The sequence below is a fragment of the Camarhynchus parvulus genome, chromosome 13 (assembly GCF_901933205.1).
Source record: "Camarhynchus parvulus chromosome 13, STF_HiC, whole genome shotgun sequence".
Taxonomy (NCBI): domain Eukaryota; kingdom Metazoa; phylum Chordata; class Aves; order Passeriformes; family Thraupidae; genus Camarhynchus; species Camarhynchus parvulus.
In genome coordinates this window covers 3,026,153-3,041,562 of record NC_044583.1, presented here as the reverse complement: position 1 = coordinate 3,041,562, position 15,410 = coordinate 3,026,153, and the positions used below count along the sequence as shown (strand labels likewise).

General features: G+C 50.5%; 1 protein-coding gene across 1 annotated transcript in view; it reads right to left on the bottom strand.

Moving 5' to 3' along the window:
- NRG2 (neuregulin 2) overlaps positions 1 to 15,410 on the bottom strand; it is a 158,870-nt gene that overhangs the window by 38,181 nt on the left and 105,279 nt on the right. Inside the window, exons 3-4 of the mRNA XM_030957411.1 lie at positions 6,004 to 6,122; positions 2,290 to 2,355 (exon numbers count right to left, since the gene is read on the bottom strand). Of these exons, the coding sequence (XP_030813271.1) occupies positions 2,290 to 2,355; positions 6,004 to 6,122 (185 nt within the window). The remainder of the gene's footprint in view (positions 1 to 2,289; positions 2,356 to 6,003; positions 6,123 to 15,410) is intronic.

Here is a 15,410-nt window from a genome sequence, read left to right as displayed (position 1 = left end):
CAGCTGCAATGATCCACATGTTGGTTTAGAGCACCTGCCCACCACTGGCACAGCCTCCTGCACCCTGACAGTGTCCAAACCACGCTTCCTCCACCTGGCCTGCCTTCTCTCCTTACCCTCAGGGCTTCACCTGCTTCTTGAAGTCAGGGAAGGAGCTAGAGGAGAGCTCAAGAGCAGAAAACAAGCACAAGGGATTACCTGACCTTTTCAGAGACTTCAAACTTTATCTCACCTTTGTAAAATTAAACTTTGAGAGGGTTTGACTACCTCTGTCCTGCATAAACCTTCCATCTCAGAATGCTCTCCAGATTTCTCTGACCCCTTCTCCATTTCTGCCTCCATCAGAATGCTCTAAATGTCAGCACTGGTTCCTATCCTGTTTACCCAACATGTGCACAAACTCCTGAGCCTTGTTTAGCTGCCTCACGCTGCTCTGTGACAGGATCACGTTGCCATTCTGGGCTCTCTGATGTTGAAATGAGCAGAAAGGACCTTCCTGTCAGGGCACGCGATCAAGTTTCCACATCCCTGCAAGCTCTTGTCTGTGAGCTGAGCCACTGTGACCACCCAACTGCACAAGCTCAGCCTGTGACAAGCACAAAACAAAGTCCCATTTAACATTTTCACCACCAATAAAGCTACTGCAGCACAAATGAAGCCGAGTGGAACCTCCTGCTATTCACAAACCAGGTACTGGGGGCATCAGTGTTTAAAATCCAGCAAGTGATTTACAAGATTTCAGTGAAACAATGAGAGTAGGGACAACCTACAGATGACTCTGAATACAGATATTGAAAAGAAATGCAAGACTTTTACAAGAATGAGATACTTGTCTGCTCTCCAGATCATCCCACCTCACAACATCTTCATCACCTCCCCATATGCTGTACACACGTGCAATTCTCTGATACAACATCCATCACCATAAAAATCAGAGAGATTCTGAGTTGTTCAGATAACACTTGGGAGATATTGCAAAAAAGGAATGTGAAGGAAAAAGTGAGTTACAGCTTTGCCATCTCTTCCCATCTCTTCCCATCATTAGGAAAAACAAAAGTGATGATGCACCCACAGGGGAAAGAAGTTTTCCAAAAGGGGAAATTTCTATGTGTCCTTTCTGAGCTTTGGCTTTTAAGAAAATAGCATTAACCTAATATGATGCAAATAAGTAGCGTGGATCTCTTCTGGTGAAAGCAAAGGGAAGAGCCTGGGGAAGGATGGTGTGGCCATGGCATTAATGATGCTGTATCTCAGCTTGGCATCCCTAGTGCAGTGCAAGGCTAAGCTCTACACAAGAGCACACTTTAAGTGCAGTTTTCTAATCAAAAAAGCTTTTAAAGAATACCTGGCCAGTGCCTGCTGTGGCTGCAATCAGATTTCCTTTAAATTCATAAAAGACTGAGCTTTCAAAGGAGGAAACATCCCCAAAAAATCTGCAGAGCAGAACTGCCAACAGTGAGGCACAGCCAGCTGTGGTCTCAGCTCTGGGCATCTGCAGCTGGGATGGAAACACAAAAAAATAAAATCCCTGCCTGCTCCTGCCTTCCCAGGGCTTTTGCCAGGATCCTCCACCAGAAATTGCTGAGCCAATGTCCAGGCACCAGGATTCTAATCTACACTTTTATCCCCTCCTTGATTTTTATTGCTCTGTGCCCATTTTCTACTGCTTTTGGGACAACTGAGTAGGAGGGAATGCTAAAAAGCACTTCAGCCACAATAAATCAAATTAAGGATTTGGGGAAATCTGTTCTTGCTTTCTGGAGACTCCGAAAAAATGGGATGGCAGGGCATGGATGGATTTTCTGCAATTTTCTTATTACCTATGCTTAGAAGACTCATGTCTTTTTTCTTGTACTTCCTAAAGCTTGTTTTGGTTTGATCAACTATCTTCAAAAAAACCCCAAACCCAAACACAAAAACAAAATGATAAAAGAAAACCCTGTTAAATCAAAGGCCATAACAAGCCCATCTTGCAGGTGCCAATAACTCCATGTACTGAAAGAGCTGGGAGTGCTTGAACTTCAGTTGCAATTTTAAGTAGCATGTTCTTCAAGCTGCCATTGCAATAGTTATCAAATTCTCCCTCTCCAAGATAGACACCAGCAATATAAATCAGATTTTTTTAAAAGATCTAGGGAAAGAAAGACCAGTGGCTATGGGAAAAATCAGACAGAAGGAGTGATTAAAGAAGATTCCAGGAGGCAACAAAGCATTTATGCAAAATGTCTCATAATAGCAAACAAATCAGGGGAAAGCAGCTGTATGGGGGGTGGGGGGAGAGGTACTTACACTCTTCTTCCATAACAACTATTTTAGTTTCTGAGGCTGGTAAGACTTGTGGTGCTTTCGTTGTTCCTGGGGAAATTAAGGTAAGAAAGTAGTGAACAAAATAATCTCTTTTGAGCAGAGCAGGGTGGGCTTAGCTACTGTGGGGAGAAGCAGAGGGGCAGGTGCTGCTGGGGGCACAGGCTGGGGGCTGCCAAGGTGTCAGTGCTGCTTTAGGGCAGGGCATTGGGGTGGCAGAGGCAGGACAAGGAGTGTCCCTGCAGGGGATGGCACAGGGCACCATGTGCCCTCGCTGGCAAGGGCCTCGTGTCACAATGAAGAGGCAGAGATGGCTCAGGGCTCACCTGGCAGGAGATGAGCACAGATGTGGCAGGTTTCCTTAGCCCTGATGGCCACAAGAGTGCAAGGATGGGATGGCAGGACGTGGTAGCAGGGAAAATGTGGGGTTTAAGAAAAGATGGGGTTTTCTGAAGAGCCTCCATCCCACGTGAAGTCCTGCAGCACAAATTAATGCTTGGACCAGAGCTGGAGGAACAGGGAACAGATGAAGGAAGGACCCCAGGATTAGGGGAGGCAAGCACAGGGAGTGATTTCCTCTTTTTGAACCAGGATACTGGGAACCTCAATGCCCACAGAATGCTCTACTCAACCTGCTGGCAGCACCAGCACCTTTGGAGAGGTCCCTCACACCCTCTGGATGCACAAAGGAGGAAGCCCCAGGAGCCTGGGCTGGGGCTGCAGCCCTGCCAGAGACAGGGGTGGGACCACCACAAAGAGATAGAAGCAGAAAGAATTTTTTGTACAACTTCATTTTCTCTTCAGTGCTTGATATGGGGCAGAGTAGTTGAGGAGATGCCTAGAAATTTTTTGAGGAAAAAAAAGAATCTGAAACAGTCACACCTCAACTGTGCCCTCATGGCTATGTGATATCAACATTAGACTATTCAATGATGAGAACTGGGAAATGGGATATTTTTCTAAGAAAGCATCTAATTTACTTCAAAGTCATAAAATCTGCAATATATTGCAGTATATTTTGACTAAGTCCAGAAGCATTTCCTCAGAAATTAACACCCTCACAAAGTTTCTCAATGCAAAAGCATTTATTTCTGAGCTGGGAGTTTTGTGGAAACGCTGGAATTGTGGAGGAGGGGTGAGGGGAGGGTTTGGCTGAGGGATATTTTCTAAGCGCCAAGGGGTCTCTGCTCTGCAGCCACTCTCTCTAAAGATGTGGTGGTTTGGGTGACTTGCAGCTGATCTGTATGGCTGAAAAGCTGCTTTTCTGAAACTGAGAAGTGGCATTGGAATAGAGGAAAGAGCACTTTGCAATGGAAGCTACGACAGGATCAGTGCTAAGGGTCCTGGGGAAGAAGAAACAGGGGACAACACGTGTGGATTCAGGTGCCCTGAGGAGTTTTCTACTGAAAGGTGTCACAGAAGAAGGGAGGAAAGCTTGCAAGGCCCCAGGAAGGCTGAACAGTGTGACCAGAATACTCCAGGACAGCTTGAGCCTGCATATTGGGGAAGGCTGCTTAACTCTGGGTTATTCCAGGGGAAAGAGGAAAAAAGAGTGGTGAAAAGAGGTGAAAAAAGGAGTGACAGGGCCACAAAAGCCTCCAGGGATCAGCATCCCCTGGGCTGCTCTTGCAGGGGCTCAGCTGGCCCTGCTGCCCTGGCAGGTGGACTGCAAAGAGCAGCAAGGTGTGCCTGCAGCTGAGCAGTGAGCCAAGAGCACAGTGGCAAGGCAGCTGAGAGCATGGATCATCCAGGCAGGGAACCCACCAGATTCACAGCGAGATCTCTGTGTGCCTTTCGTGGCTTTTCAGGTCTTAACACATTTCTGGGCAGCTCAGGAGTGAGCCCATCCCTGCTGGGAGGGTCCTTGTCACACAGGGTGGCTTCCTGAGCACCCTGGCAGGTGCTGCATGCCCTGCAGTGGCCAGGTGTGCATTTACCAGGTGTGCATTTCCCTGTGTGCATTTCCCTGTGTGCATTTCCCAGGTGTGCATTTCCCTGTGTGCATTTCCCTGGTGTGCATTTCCCTGCTGAGCATTTACCTGTGTGCATTTACCTGTGTGCATTTACCTGTGTGCATTTCCCAGGTGTGCATTTCCCAGGTGTGCATTTCCCTGAGTGCATTTCCCTGCTGAGCATTTACCTGTGTGCATTTACCTGGTGTGCATTTACCAGGTGTGCATTTACCAGGTGTGCATTTCCCTGTGTGCATTTCCCTGTGTACATTTACCTGTGTGCACTTCCCTGTGTGCATTTCCTGGTGTGCATTTCCTGCATTTCCCTGCTGTGCATTTACCAGCTGTGCATTTACCAGCTGTGCATTTCCCTGGTGTGCATTTCCCAGGTGTGCATTTACCTGTGTGCATTTACCAGCTGTGCATTTACCAGGTGTGCATTTACCAGCTGTGCATTTACCAGCTGTGCATTTCCCTGGTGTGCATTTCCCAGGTGTGCATTTACCAGCTGTGCATTTCCCTGGTGTGCATTTACCAGGTGTGCATTTACCAGGTGTGCATTTCCCTGTGTGCATTTCCCTGGTGCGCAGGTCAGGGCCCTGCAGCAGGCACTGCTCAACCTCTCTTCTCCTCCTGTAAGAGGGGTGCAGGTGCTGGGGAAGGGGCAGCAGAGCAGCAGCCAGGGCTCTGATGGCTGCACACAGGGAAGGGAGGTTGCACATGCCTCCCATCACACAGGAGCAGTTTATGTGCTGTGGGACAGCAAGAGAGTGAGGTAAGAAATAAAAAAGGAGAGCACTGCCTCAGTTTCTTACTCAGGACACCTTTCCTATCAGAATTGGGAATAAACCCAGGAGAGCAGCAGGGCTGAGTTCACAGACACGGAGGATGAAGGCAGGGAGGTGCGAACAAGGGGGGCCTTCCTGCAGAGCCTGCCAGCACTGGGACTGAGCAGAGGGGGAGGCCGTGTGATGCTGCAGCTTCACAGAACAAAAGATTCAGGATGGCAAACACGCTGAAGTAAGAGAGAAAATACTGCCAGAAAGCAGCAGGAGACAGCTACCTTCCCTCACACTGGGATGAGAACAAAATCCTGGATCCCAGCAAAGGGCTGCAGAGCCCAGAGGCAGAGCCCAGCTCACAGCCCAGGCTGCCACAGTGCCCCTTGTGAATGGCAGGAGGAAGAGCTTAGGAAATACAGTCACCCCCTCCCAGCTGTGCCCTCCCAGCTTCTGGCAGCCACTGTAGGGACTTTCTGAGCCCGAGGGTGCATCCAGACCATCATGTTAAGCAATATAATTATTATGACCAAGATAATAATAAAACCACCTAACCTCAGACTCCATCTGCTGAGCTCTAAGAGATGGAGCACACATTCTAGGATGAAAACCAGAAGCAACTTCACTCATCACAAAGCTATGGTCTAATTACTTGTCTTCTGGTGAGTTTTGCTTCTCAGAAATTCTTTAAAAAATGAAAACATCAAGCCCACCAGCTTTCTTTCCTCCTTACCCCCTTTTTTTTTTAAAATACATCGACTGTAAGTTTATTTAAAATGTAAATTAACCACATTGCCAGTGACAGATAACAAAGATAAACATTTATGCTAAGCTGCATTTTTCTTATCTCCCAAGATTGTTTCACTCGATATCCTGAAAGCATGAAATAAATTACAAGACAGACCATGTGCAGAACCTTTCTGTGGAATGGCAGACAGCTCGAGACATTTGCTGGCTTCTTCACTTACCACTTCTCACATTCAGGCTGCCTTTTGCGGTGTCTTTCCCTAAAACGTTCTCGGCTTCGCAGCTGTACTCCCCAGCATCTTCAAGCTTCACCTTGTTGAACTGCAGTCTGGAAATCTTTCTGTTGAAAAGTACAGCAGACATTTCTTACTCCATTGCTGACCAACCTCGTGAAGTGACAACCATTCCTGGCCCTGGGATGCTGCCTGGAGGGTCACCCCTGCTTGACAGGATGGGCTGCCTGAGCTTGCTGAAGAGGCATTCGAGCCTGGATGGGATTTGGACAAGTCCCTTCCCAGGATCTGCTAGGTGAACATCTCCCTCTGAACCCCCTGCTCTGAGCCTGTTGTGTGCTTTGGTCTGACACCTGCTCTCATTCACACAGAAAGTCTCGTGGGGAGCTGAGGCCCAGAGTCCCAGCACTCCAGCAGAGGCTTTCCACACTGGAAAAAAGCCAGTTTACTGATGGACAGTGGGATCTGCCTGCCAGACAGAGATGTGGAGAGGAGATTCCTGTTCTGCGCCTTCCTCAGCAGGGATGCTGAGCAGTCAGTGCTCCACCAGCTGCATTCAGCAGCGCCACACACTCAGCACAAACACCCATGGCACCCAGGGGGACACCCCTCACCACCCTGCACATCCACTCCCTGGGTTTGCCCTGGACATATCACTGACAGCTTCAGCTCAAGCTAAAAAAAGGACAAGCACCTTGTGTCCCCCAAATCCATGCCCCAATGGACTACAGACATGTGTGGCTGAGCTGCACACACTCATCTGAGCAGCCAGATGTGCCTCGAAAGAGCAGGAGAGGGTGGGTGTGACAACTGCCTCTAACACCTCCCAGCCCGTGCCACCTCCCAGCCCGTGCCACCTCCCAGCCCGTGCCACCTCCCAGCCTGTGTCACCTCCCAGCCCGTGCCACCTCCCAGCCCGTGCCACCTCCCAGCCTGTGACACCTCCCAGCCCGTGCCACCTCCCAGCCCGTGCCACCTCCCAGCCTGTGTCACCTCCCAGCCCCTCCCAGCCCATGCCACCTCCCAGCCCATGCCACCTCCCGCCGACCACTCCCAGCCCGTGTCACCTCCCAGCCCGTGCCACCTCCCAGCCCGTGCCACCTCCCAGCCCGTGCCACCTCCCAGCCCATGCCACCTCCCAGCCCGTGCCACCTCCCAGCCCGTGCCACCCCAGCCCGTCCTCCCAGCCCGTGCCCCTCCCAGCGAGCACCTCCCAGCCGTCACATCCCAGCCCGGCCACTTCCCAGCCCATGCCACTCCCAGCCCGTGCACCTCCCGCCGTGCCACTCCCAGCCTGTGCCGCTCACAGGAGCTTCGCGGGCTGGGCTGAGGGAGCATCGCCTTTCCCGCTGGCTGTGACTCATTCCCTGGGATGGCTCTGACTAACAGGCAAAACCTTTTGTTGCCCAGTTTAACAGGGATCTATAGGAGCCTTCAACACACACTGAGTGCCACTCATGAGACCGCAGTGGGACTCCCACAGGAGACCCTCTGGTTTTCTACATTTTCTTCCATTTTAGCCATCTTATCTCAATCCACCCTGTCTGCTCTTCTCGTGAGAACATCTCTGTTTGCTTTCCACCCCAAGCTTTTACCTCAGGTCTGTGTCACTTTATTTAGAGACTTGGAAGCGCTGCCAGCTTTAGAAAGAGGTCCCAGTGGCCAGTGTTGCTGAAGGCAAATATAATTCCATTTATGTGGAAAATAACCATTAGCCTCGGACATAGCTGCAATGTTACACGTGTCATCCGAGAAGGACTTTTCTTTGGGATGTGCAAATCATTGTCCATAGGAAGCCCTTCACAGAAGCACACTGGCATCTTTTTAACGCCCTGACAAGCTGTTCTCCTGGGAGGCAGGGCGCAAGGACGCAGCAGGAACATCTCACTAGTTATATTAGTAAATTAAAAGCACTTGGAGACGACTTGGTAGAGCTCCCAGGAAACAGGCGCTGCCCTGTTTTACAGGATGCGGTCAAGGGCTCAATTGCATGAGCTGGGGCCACATGTGGAGCAATTTCTAAATGGATGTTGACAGTATGCAAAGACCTCTTGAATCCCTCTGACTGTAGGTCTCCCCCAGTCCATTTGTGCAACGCATTCCAACATGGGAGCCTAAACAAGAGGGGTGATTCTGCCTTCACTCCCAGCACAACACCCTTCTCTGAGTGTTCTCAAGTCTCTGAGCACAGCCTGTGACAGCCCTGCGCATGGTGGCCCTCACTGCTGCGCTGCCTCTGCAGCAGGTAATGCACAAGAGAGAGGCATTTAAGGACATTTAAGGGCACCCAGTGGCTGCTGCTGCCTGTTGGTTCTTGCACATTGCTGGGAGGCACAAAGGGTGCCTGAGGGGGGCCTGGGCTCTGCTGGGCTGCAGCACCTTGCTCAGGAGCATGTTCCCCACTCCCTCCATAGAGGAAGGTGTGGAAATGCTCATCAAAAGAGTGAGATGGCTCCAGAATGCAACTCCAAGCCTGCTCCCAGCCCAGCCATTACTTTCTCCCAGCTGTCTCAACCCTCTCTGCCAGAATACACCATTTGTTTCACAAACCAGGCTGCAGCGCAGGCAGCACATGCTGAAAGCATCTTGGAAGAGCAAGGCTCTAACTCAGAGTCCATAGAAAACACCAGCCTGGCACATCAGCACGCTGGGGCTCTCTGCCAGGGCAGAGCTGAGAGCATCAATGGACATGCTGCCTTCAGCTGCCAGAGCACAGATGTTCTAATGATAACTGGCTGCATGGCAATCTCAGTCCACAGCACATCTCACCAGGTGGAGCAACTGGAAAAATCCATTACTGCATTAGAATATCACCTAGGTATGTGATTTTTTACAGATAAGGGGGTGTAAGTCCCAAAGATATGAGTTAGGGAGTGGCACAAAAGGAGCCACACTTGACAGACTCAGCTCCAACAAGAGGGTGAGAGACATTTGGTCTTTTACCTGAAACTGGAGAGGAATGTGAGCAGAATAAAGAGTGATGTTGGCATTTGGAGCATAGAAACATCAAGGTGAAACCAAAGGGGATTACTTTGTTTTAATGCACAAGACTTGTACTGTCAAAAGAGCTTATTTTTGCCAACACAATTGGTTGAAATTATCCTGGACTGGAAGATCCCCTTGAAAAATCAAGAGTTTTTTCTTGCTTTTCATTGTCAGGCCAACGGTGTGGCCCTTCTTGGTCTCCACACTGTGCTGTATAATGTCTGGTGACAGACTGAGGGGAAAGGAGATCAAGGTTGGAGATCTGGATCAGCTTTCATGTAGAGCATAAATGCAAAGAGAATCTCCCCATTCTAAGAAGCACTGAAACAGCCAGAGAGATACTTTGCCTGACAGCATTAACCACGGGCCTTTTCATTAACATGGATAATCCTGTGCACTGGAAGAACTGAGCTGAAGGATGTCAAATGGACAAGTCCTCACCTGATCTGTGTGTGCCAAGGGTGACCACTCTGGTTTTGCTCTATTTTACTACCTCCAAGCGCCCCTGAAATATCCCAAAACTCCATTGGAAATCATCTTTTCCAAGTTGTGTTCCTGCTGTCCCCAGGGGCAGGTACTTTGTTCTCCCGAGGGCTGATTTCACAGACACACCCAGGAGTGGCCTCCAAGGAGTTACTGTGGGCCCAGGGGTGTGGGATGAAGGCTCCTGGGGACAGCAGCCCTGGGACAGCCCCACGTGTGCGTTCACAAGGGTGCCTGGCTGCCAGGCCATGCCATTCTTCTGGAGGAAGGCTCTGCCCCGGGCTGTTTGCTCAGTGAAAGGGCCAGGGTCACTGACAGATCCCATCATTTCGCTGCAGTGCTACTCTGTTGACATCTCTTTACTCCAGGGGAAAATGTGCCTCATTGTCTTGCCTGACCCTCAGCACACATGACTTAGCCACGCACTAATTATCTCCTGTAGTGCCAGTGGAGGGATGAGCCACGGGGAATGTGCTGTCTGCAAGCTCTGAGGGATAGGATTCACAAGGAGACCTTCAGCCTGGCCAAAAGAAGATCCCCCAAAATACCTTTCTGGCCAAGAGAAAAGAGTCCCCCAGAGGGCAGTTTGGAGGGATGAGTAAATCACCCTCTTCAGTGCCAATCTCCAGACTACAATGGGAAACAGGGAGATCAGCCCTTGGCCAGGACCTACACAAAGATCCTGGCAAATTCTGGCTGGGAAGGGTGTCCTCATCGGCTGTAATTTAGACATCTAAATGTGAGCTCAGGCCCTGAGGCCCCCAGTGCAGTGAGAGGAGAAGAAACAGGCCCTGCATCTGAGCCAAGGAGGAACTTCCCATGACAGCAGGCATGTTCCCACCAGCACTCTGGTCAAGCTTGAATCAGTTTTCCCCTCTTACCTACTGCCAAGTGGAAATGGGGCCATCTTCCCAGGTCATCTCCTCACCAAGGCATTCCTGTCAGAGCATGGGATCAGGAGAGAAGCTGCCATGAGCTGCCCCCGTGACACCTACACTGAGGACTCCGTGCTCCCTGTGTGAGTTCAGCCACTTCTGCATCGCTCTGGACAAGAATAGCTCCAGGATTACTACTGTTGCAGTGGTTTATTAGTCTTCTAAAAATAGGGTAGCTAACACATAAGTAACAAAGAAGTCAAGGAATGAGCTGATGAAGAGAACTTGGAGACTACTCCATATGTGGCCCCGAAATTGTCAATGGAGAGCGCTGCACATAGTAAACACACCTGAAACCCTAGGAAAAGGAAATTCCCAAACATGACCCCTGCAAAGGACACCCTGGCTGCCCTGCTGTGGTCACCCATTAACTCCATTCCCTCTGTTTGCAGCAGGAAGCACACTGGCATTGCCGAGAGCAGGAGTGCCAGCAATTGCTGTAATGTGCTCTGCTTGCATCCTGCCAGAGATTTAATTGGTGCCTACATGCTGCCCTGGCACTCTCACCCAGCTGCATTTGCCCTGAAAGAGCAGGTTAATGGTTGGCAAGAAGATTCAGGACATCCAGCTTGCAAACCACAAGTGCTGTCCAGCAGCCATCGAGCACTGGGCAGCCCCATGGCTGGGCCAGGGGCTCTGGGGAGACACATCCATCACCCCCAGCACTCCGTGGGTTAATTCAGGCAGAGGGAATCACTGCAATGCAAAGGCAGTGTGGGGATGCATGGCAAAGCCATGTTTGGCAGGGCAGGAGCAGCCAGGAGCATTCTGTCCCTTGCACAGCCCCCCTGATTTCTTCCCTGCCTCCAGCTGTGCTCAGCAGAGTTGGGCAGAGCTGGGCAGGGTGGCTGTGCTCACAGTGCTTGAGGAAAACAAATGTTTTCTGTGCTCCAGAGCATCATCTGGCCAGCTCAGTATCAGCTACAGAAAGAACAAATGGGAAAGGGGACAGAAGTGCCCTCAAGCAAAGCAATCAGATAAGAGGGGAAAGGACAGGAAGGTTTGGAGTTTTCAGCTTGGCCATCATCCCTTCTCTATCTCCCTTCCTCCCCTCACACCATCTCCTGACCCGCTCTGTGCTTGCCCTGCAGGGATGGTGGGGGACAGGCAATGTCCTCACAGTGCCCAGGACAGGACCAGCCATCCCCTGACCCACTCTACCTGCTCTCTCCTACCCCTGTTCCCCAACATTAAAGTGCTGTTCTAACCTGAGAAGCAGATTTGCCCCTTCTGTGCTCAGCAGTGCTGTGGTCTCTCTGTGCCCAGGCTTGGGACAGGCTGATTTTAAGAGGAAGACTCTCCCAGTCCTCACTCTGCAGAGCTGACACTGACACTGGGCTCAGAGCGAGGGTGAGCTACTTCTGGGCTGGACAGTGTCAACAGGAGGGGACAGGATCAATAAGTACACTCCAAAGAGCAGGGTCACTTGTGCAAGCCCCTGCAGGCTCCAACGCGGCCAGGGGTGTTCTGCAAGTGGGGAGAGGTGTGGGGCAGCAGAGGCAGGGACACACCACCACACCAGAGCCCGGGGTGGACTTTGTGGCTGCTGTGCTGAGAGGCAAATCCCTGTGCAATGCTGCTGCGCTCTGTGCCAGCCCAGGCTGTGGCACCTGCCAGGGTGTGACGTCAATAAAGGAGCAAAAGCTGAGTTTGGAGCTCTGGCTGATGCACAGAACCAATGCCACTGCAGGGCCCTTTGTGTTACTTCTCCTGGAGTTCAAGGCAATTGATCCATCCTATGAATGCTTCCTCCAGCCCAAGGGCCAGGATTTTAATTTCTTTGAGAAAAGGTAGGTCCTGGAGCAGTGCTCTGAGGCCAGCTCCCAGCAGGTTCTTTCCCTGCTTCCTGTGATCTCATACAGGAGCAGTCCCAAGACTTCCCAGGGACTTCCCAGCACCAAATGTGGAACAGATTCCTCGCTATCCCAAAGAGTGTGTGACCTCAATACAGAGACAGGGCCCCTCAGGGTGCCCAGGTGTCACTGCCTCAGCAACCAAACCCTGAGCTGGTCATGTGGCAGGGAGGGAAAAGACGGCCAGAGCTGCTGGGGAGAAGGCACAGCGGTCTCAGTTTGGTAGTGTATTACATACTGGCTGGAGGTTGATATGCTGGGCAAATCAGAGGCAGGACCAAAACTTCAGGGACTGCCAGAAGTGGGGAGGAAGGCCTGAGAGCACCTTTAAAGCAAAGCATATAAAGTTATAAAGAATCGAGGAGGAGAAGGAGGTGCCATACCGAGAGCAGCTGTCATGGGCACAGCCCTGGAGAGAGCCCAGCAATGGAGATGAGCAGAGCCAGTCTGCAAATCCTGACACCAGGAAAAAGCATTTTGGGGAACAGAAATCATGGGAAAGGGATGGCACCTTCACATGGGCAGGGAACTATTGCTCCAAACCCCTGTGAAACACCACCGTGGTCATCCACAGGGCGTGCAGGAGATCTAGATAAAGGTTTGGGACTCCTTGTGCCATTCTTTTCTCCCCAGGCCATTTTTCTGCAGCTGGTACATGTCACAGATCCTCAGCAGAGTCTGCTCCATGGCAAATTCGTGCCTGCAGGTCTGTGATGTGCTGTGCTGGGTGAGCTGCCAGCAGCCCCAGCCCTCCTCCCCAAAGGTAAAACCTTTTAACTTAAACAGGATGAATGGGATTTCAGCTCATGTCTCAGGGAGGGCCTCAACCTAATCTGTGACATTTTGCAACCACAGTGGGCGAAGGTCTGCAGAGAGAGATTTTTATTTTGTTTTTGTAAGCAGCCAACATGGCTGGAAAAACCACACCGAATTTCAGGCACATAAAGCTCCTTCACCTCTAAGTTTGCAGAGCCCATCACATGAAGCAGCCCAGCAACTGACCCTAACTTGTTAGCAGCTATAATGCAGTCAAGTTTGATTAAATGTCCATTCCCTGACTCTCTCAGGAGCCCCAACTTGCAAAGTTTGTGGATTGTTTGAGCTCAAGACCCAACTGCTTCTCCTTTCAGTTCTCAAATTCCCTGGTTCAGTCCCAGGTGCATTGGCCAAGATGATGTCCATCATCTCCTCTAAAACAACAAGCAAACAAACAAAGGAGATGCTCTCCTTCACACCCCCCTCCAATAAAGTGCCTTCAGCAGCTAAAACCAAATCCCAAATATCGGAGACTCATAATGCCATGGTGAGAGTTAGCGAGGCAGCAGCTCCCCTGGTGATCGTAACAACACCGGTGCTTGAGAAGAGTCTTTGCTTCAAGGCATCTGGAATTGCTCTTGCAAGATCCATTGTCAAATGAGCTTTTTCCTTTGTTTAAAAATGTCAGCCCAAAGACCCCTGCCAGAGTGGTGGTATAGGCTGCTTGGGTTCACTCTGGCTCCCACAAGGCTTCAACAGTCCTCTTTGCCCCTCCTTGTCTCCAGGCTTAATTAGGAAATCATTTATCTTTATTGGCACTCTCTTTCCCCTGCTGCTTTGGCATTATTTTTTTTTTTGGCCTTCATTCCAGTGCAGTGAGCTGTACAGGGAAGACCACAGCCCCATTCATTGTGGGTGGGGAATAATCTACAACTGGGAGCCCTACAAGGAAAACCCCAGCAATGAATCTGCTCAAGTGGCATGGCCTGAGGGACTACTGTACAGAAACAGGAGAGGAGGGTATCCCTTGGCTCCACTTACAGGCTAACAATAGGGATTCCTGGTGATACTGAAAGTAGGACACCACTCCCAAGGGATGTCATATGGTCAGCCTGTCCCAAACTGAACTGCCAACCCTCTCCAATCTAATGATACGCCTCCTTCATCACCCCAGCAGTGTCCCCTGCTAGAAGAGCACACAAAGGGAAAGGGCTGTAAGGACAGGCACAGCTCAGGGACTCCCAGGCTCCTGCTGAACATCTGCATGTCCCAGGCTGAGCCTTGAGCGTGACTTCAAGAGGGGAAGGTTCTCTACACCTCCACAAGCAAAAACTCCCTTGGCTTCCTCCACAGCTGGCATTTGACCATTTTTATAGTCAGAAAGTCAAAACCCAACCTGAATTTCTTGGGAGCCTCAGTCGGACCTCAGACACACTCAGCCAAAAATGGCATCACTTTGGCAGCTTGGGGGGAGAGCCATTCACTAGGCTCCATTTCCACTACCACAGGCTCTTTCTTGGTAATTTCTCTGGGTTTCCCATCAACTGTGTTTCATTTCAATGGAGATGGAGATAAAATTCCAGCCAATAATTTCTTCCACCTTCAAGAGGTTTCCCCTTCGTGCAAGCCGGGCTTGCCCCAGCCTGCCACTAATTACAGATGGAACATGAAGTTCAGAAAGGAGGAATCAGAATTGTTCCCCTCCCCCCAGCAAATATCCATTAAAAAACCCTGACTCCTCTACCTGATGGCACCAGAAGTTTTGCCGGTAAGTTTAAAGAAGGAAAATGATTGATGGAAAAGCTGAAGAGCTGACATGCACTTAAGTGCTCCTCTCCTCATTACAACATATACACCCCTTATTTTGAAAGAGATCCCCTATTCTAAAGATCAGATAAAAACCCAATCACCAAAAAAAAAGTGCTTCAGTCATACTTTCTAGGTAGAAACCTCAAGGCTCTTTAAACACACGGGAGGGGGGGAAAGCCAGGAATGAATCACAGAGGGCAACCAGGTTCTTGTCTCCCATCCTAACCCTCTGCATGCTAAAGATCTCAGTGCTGGGGACAGACTTCAGCTGTGCCCAGCTCTGCCAGGGCCTCACAGGGCCAAGGGAAACACAATGGACATCACTTTGCTGGAGGGCTCCTTCTGCCTGGCTCCAGCAGAAATCTCCATTAGGTATTACACTTCTAAAGAAAGGATCCTGTGCACCTGGAAGTTGAAATGATCCTGCACAGCCTGAGAAGTTTTTGCCTTGTGTATTTTCCCTGTGAAGGTCCCTCCCCAGTGCTCCATTTCTGGCCCTCTGAAATCCCCACTCTGAGCTGAAGGGAAGCCCAGAGGATTATCTGGAGACCAGTGTTATCTCTAAGTGGAGCCA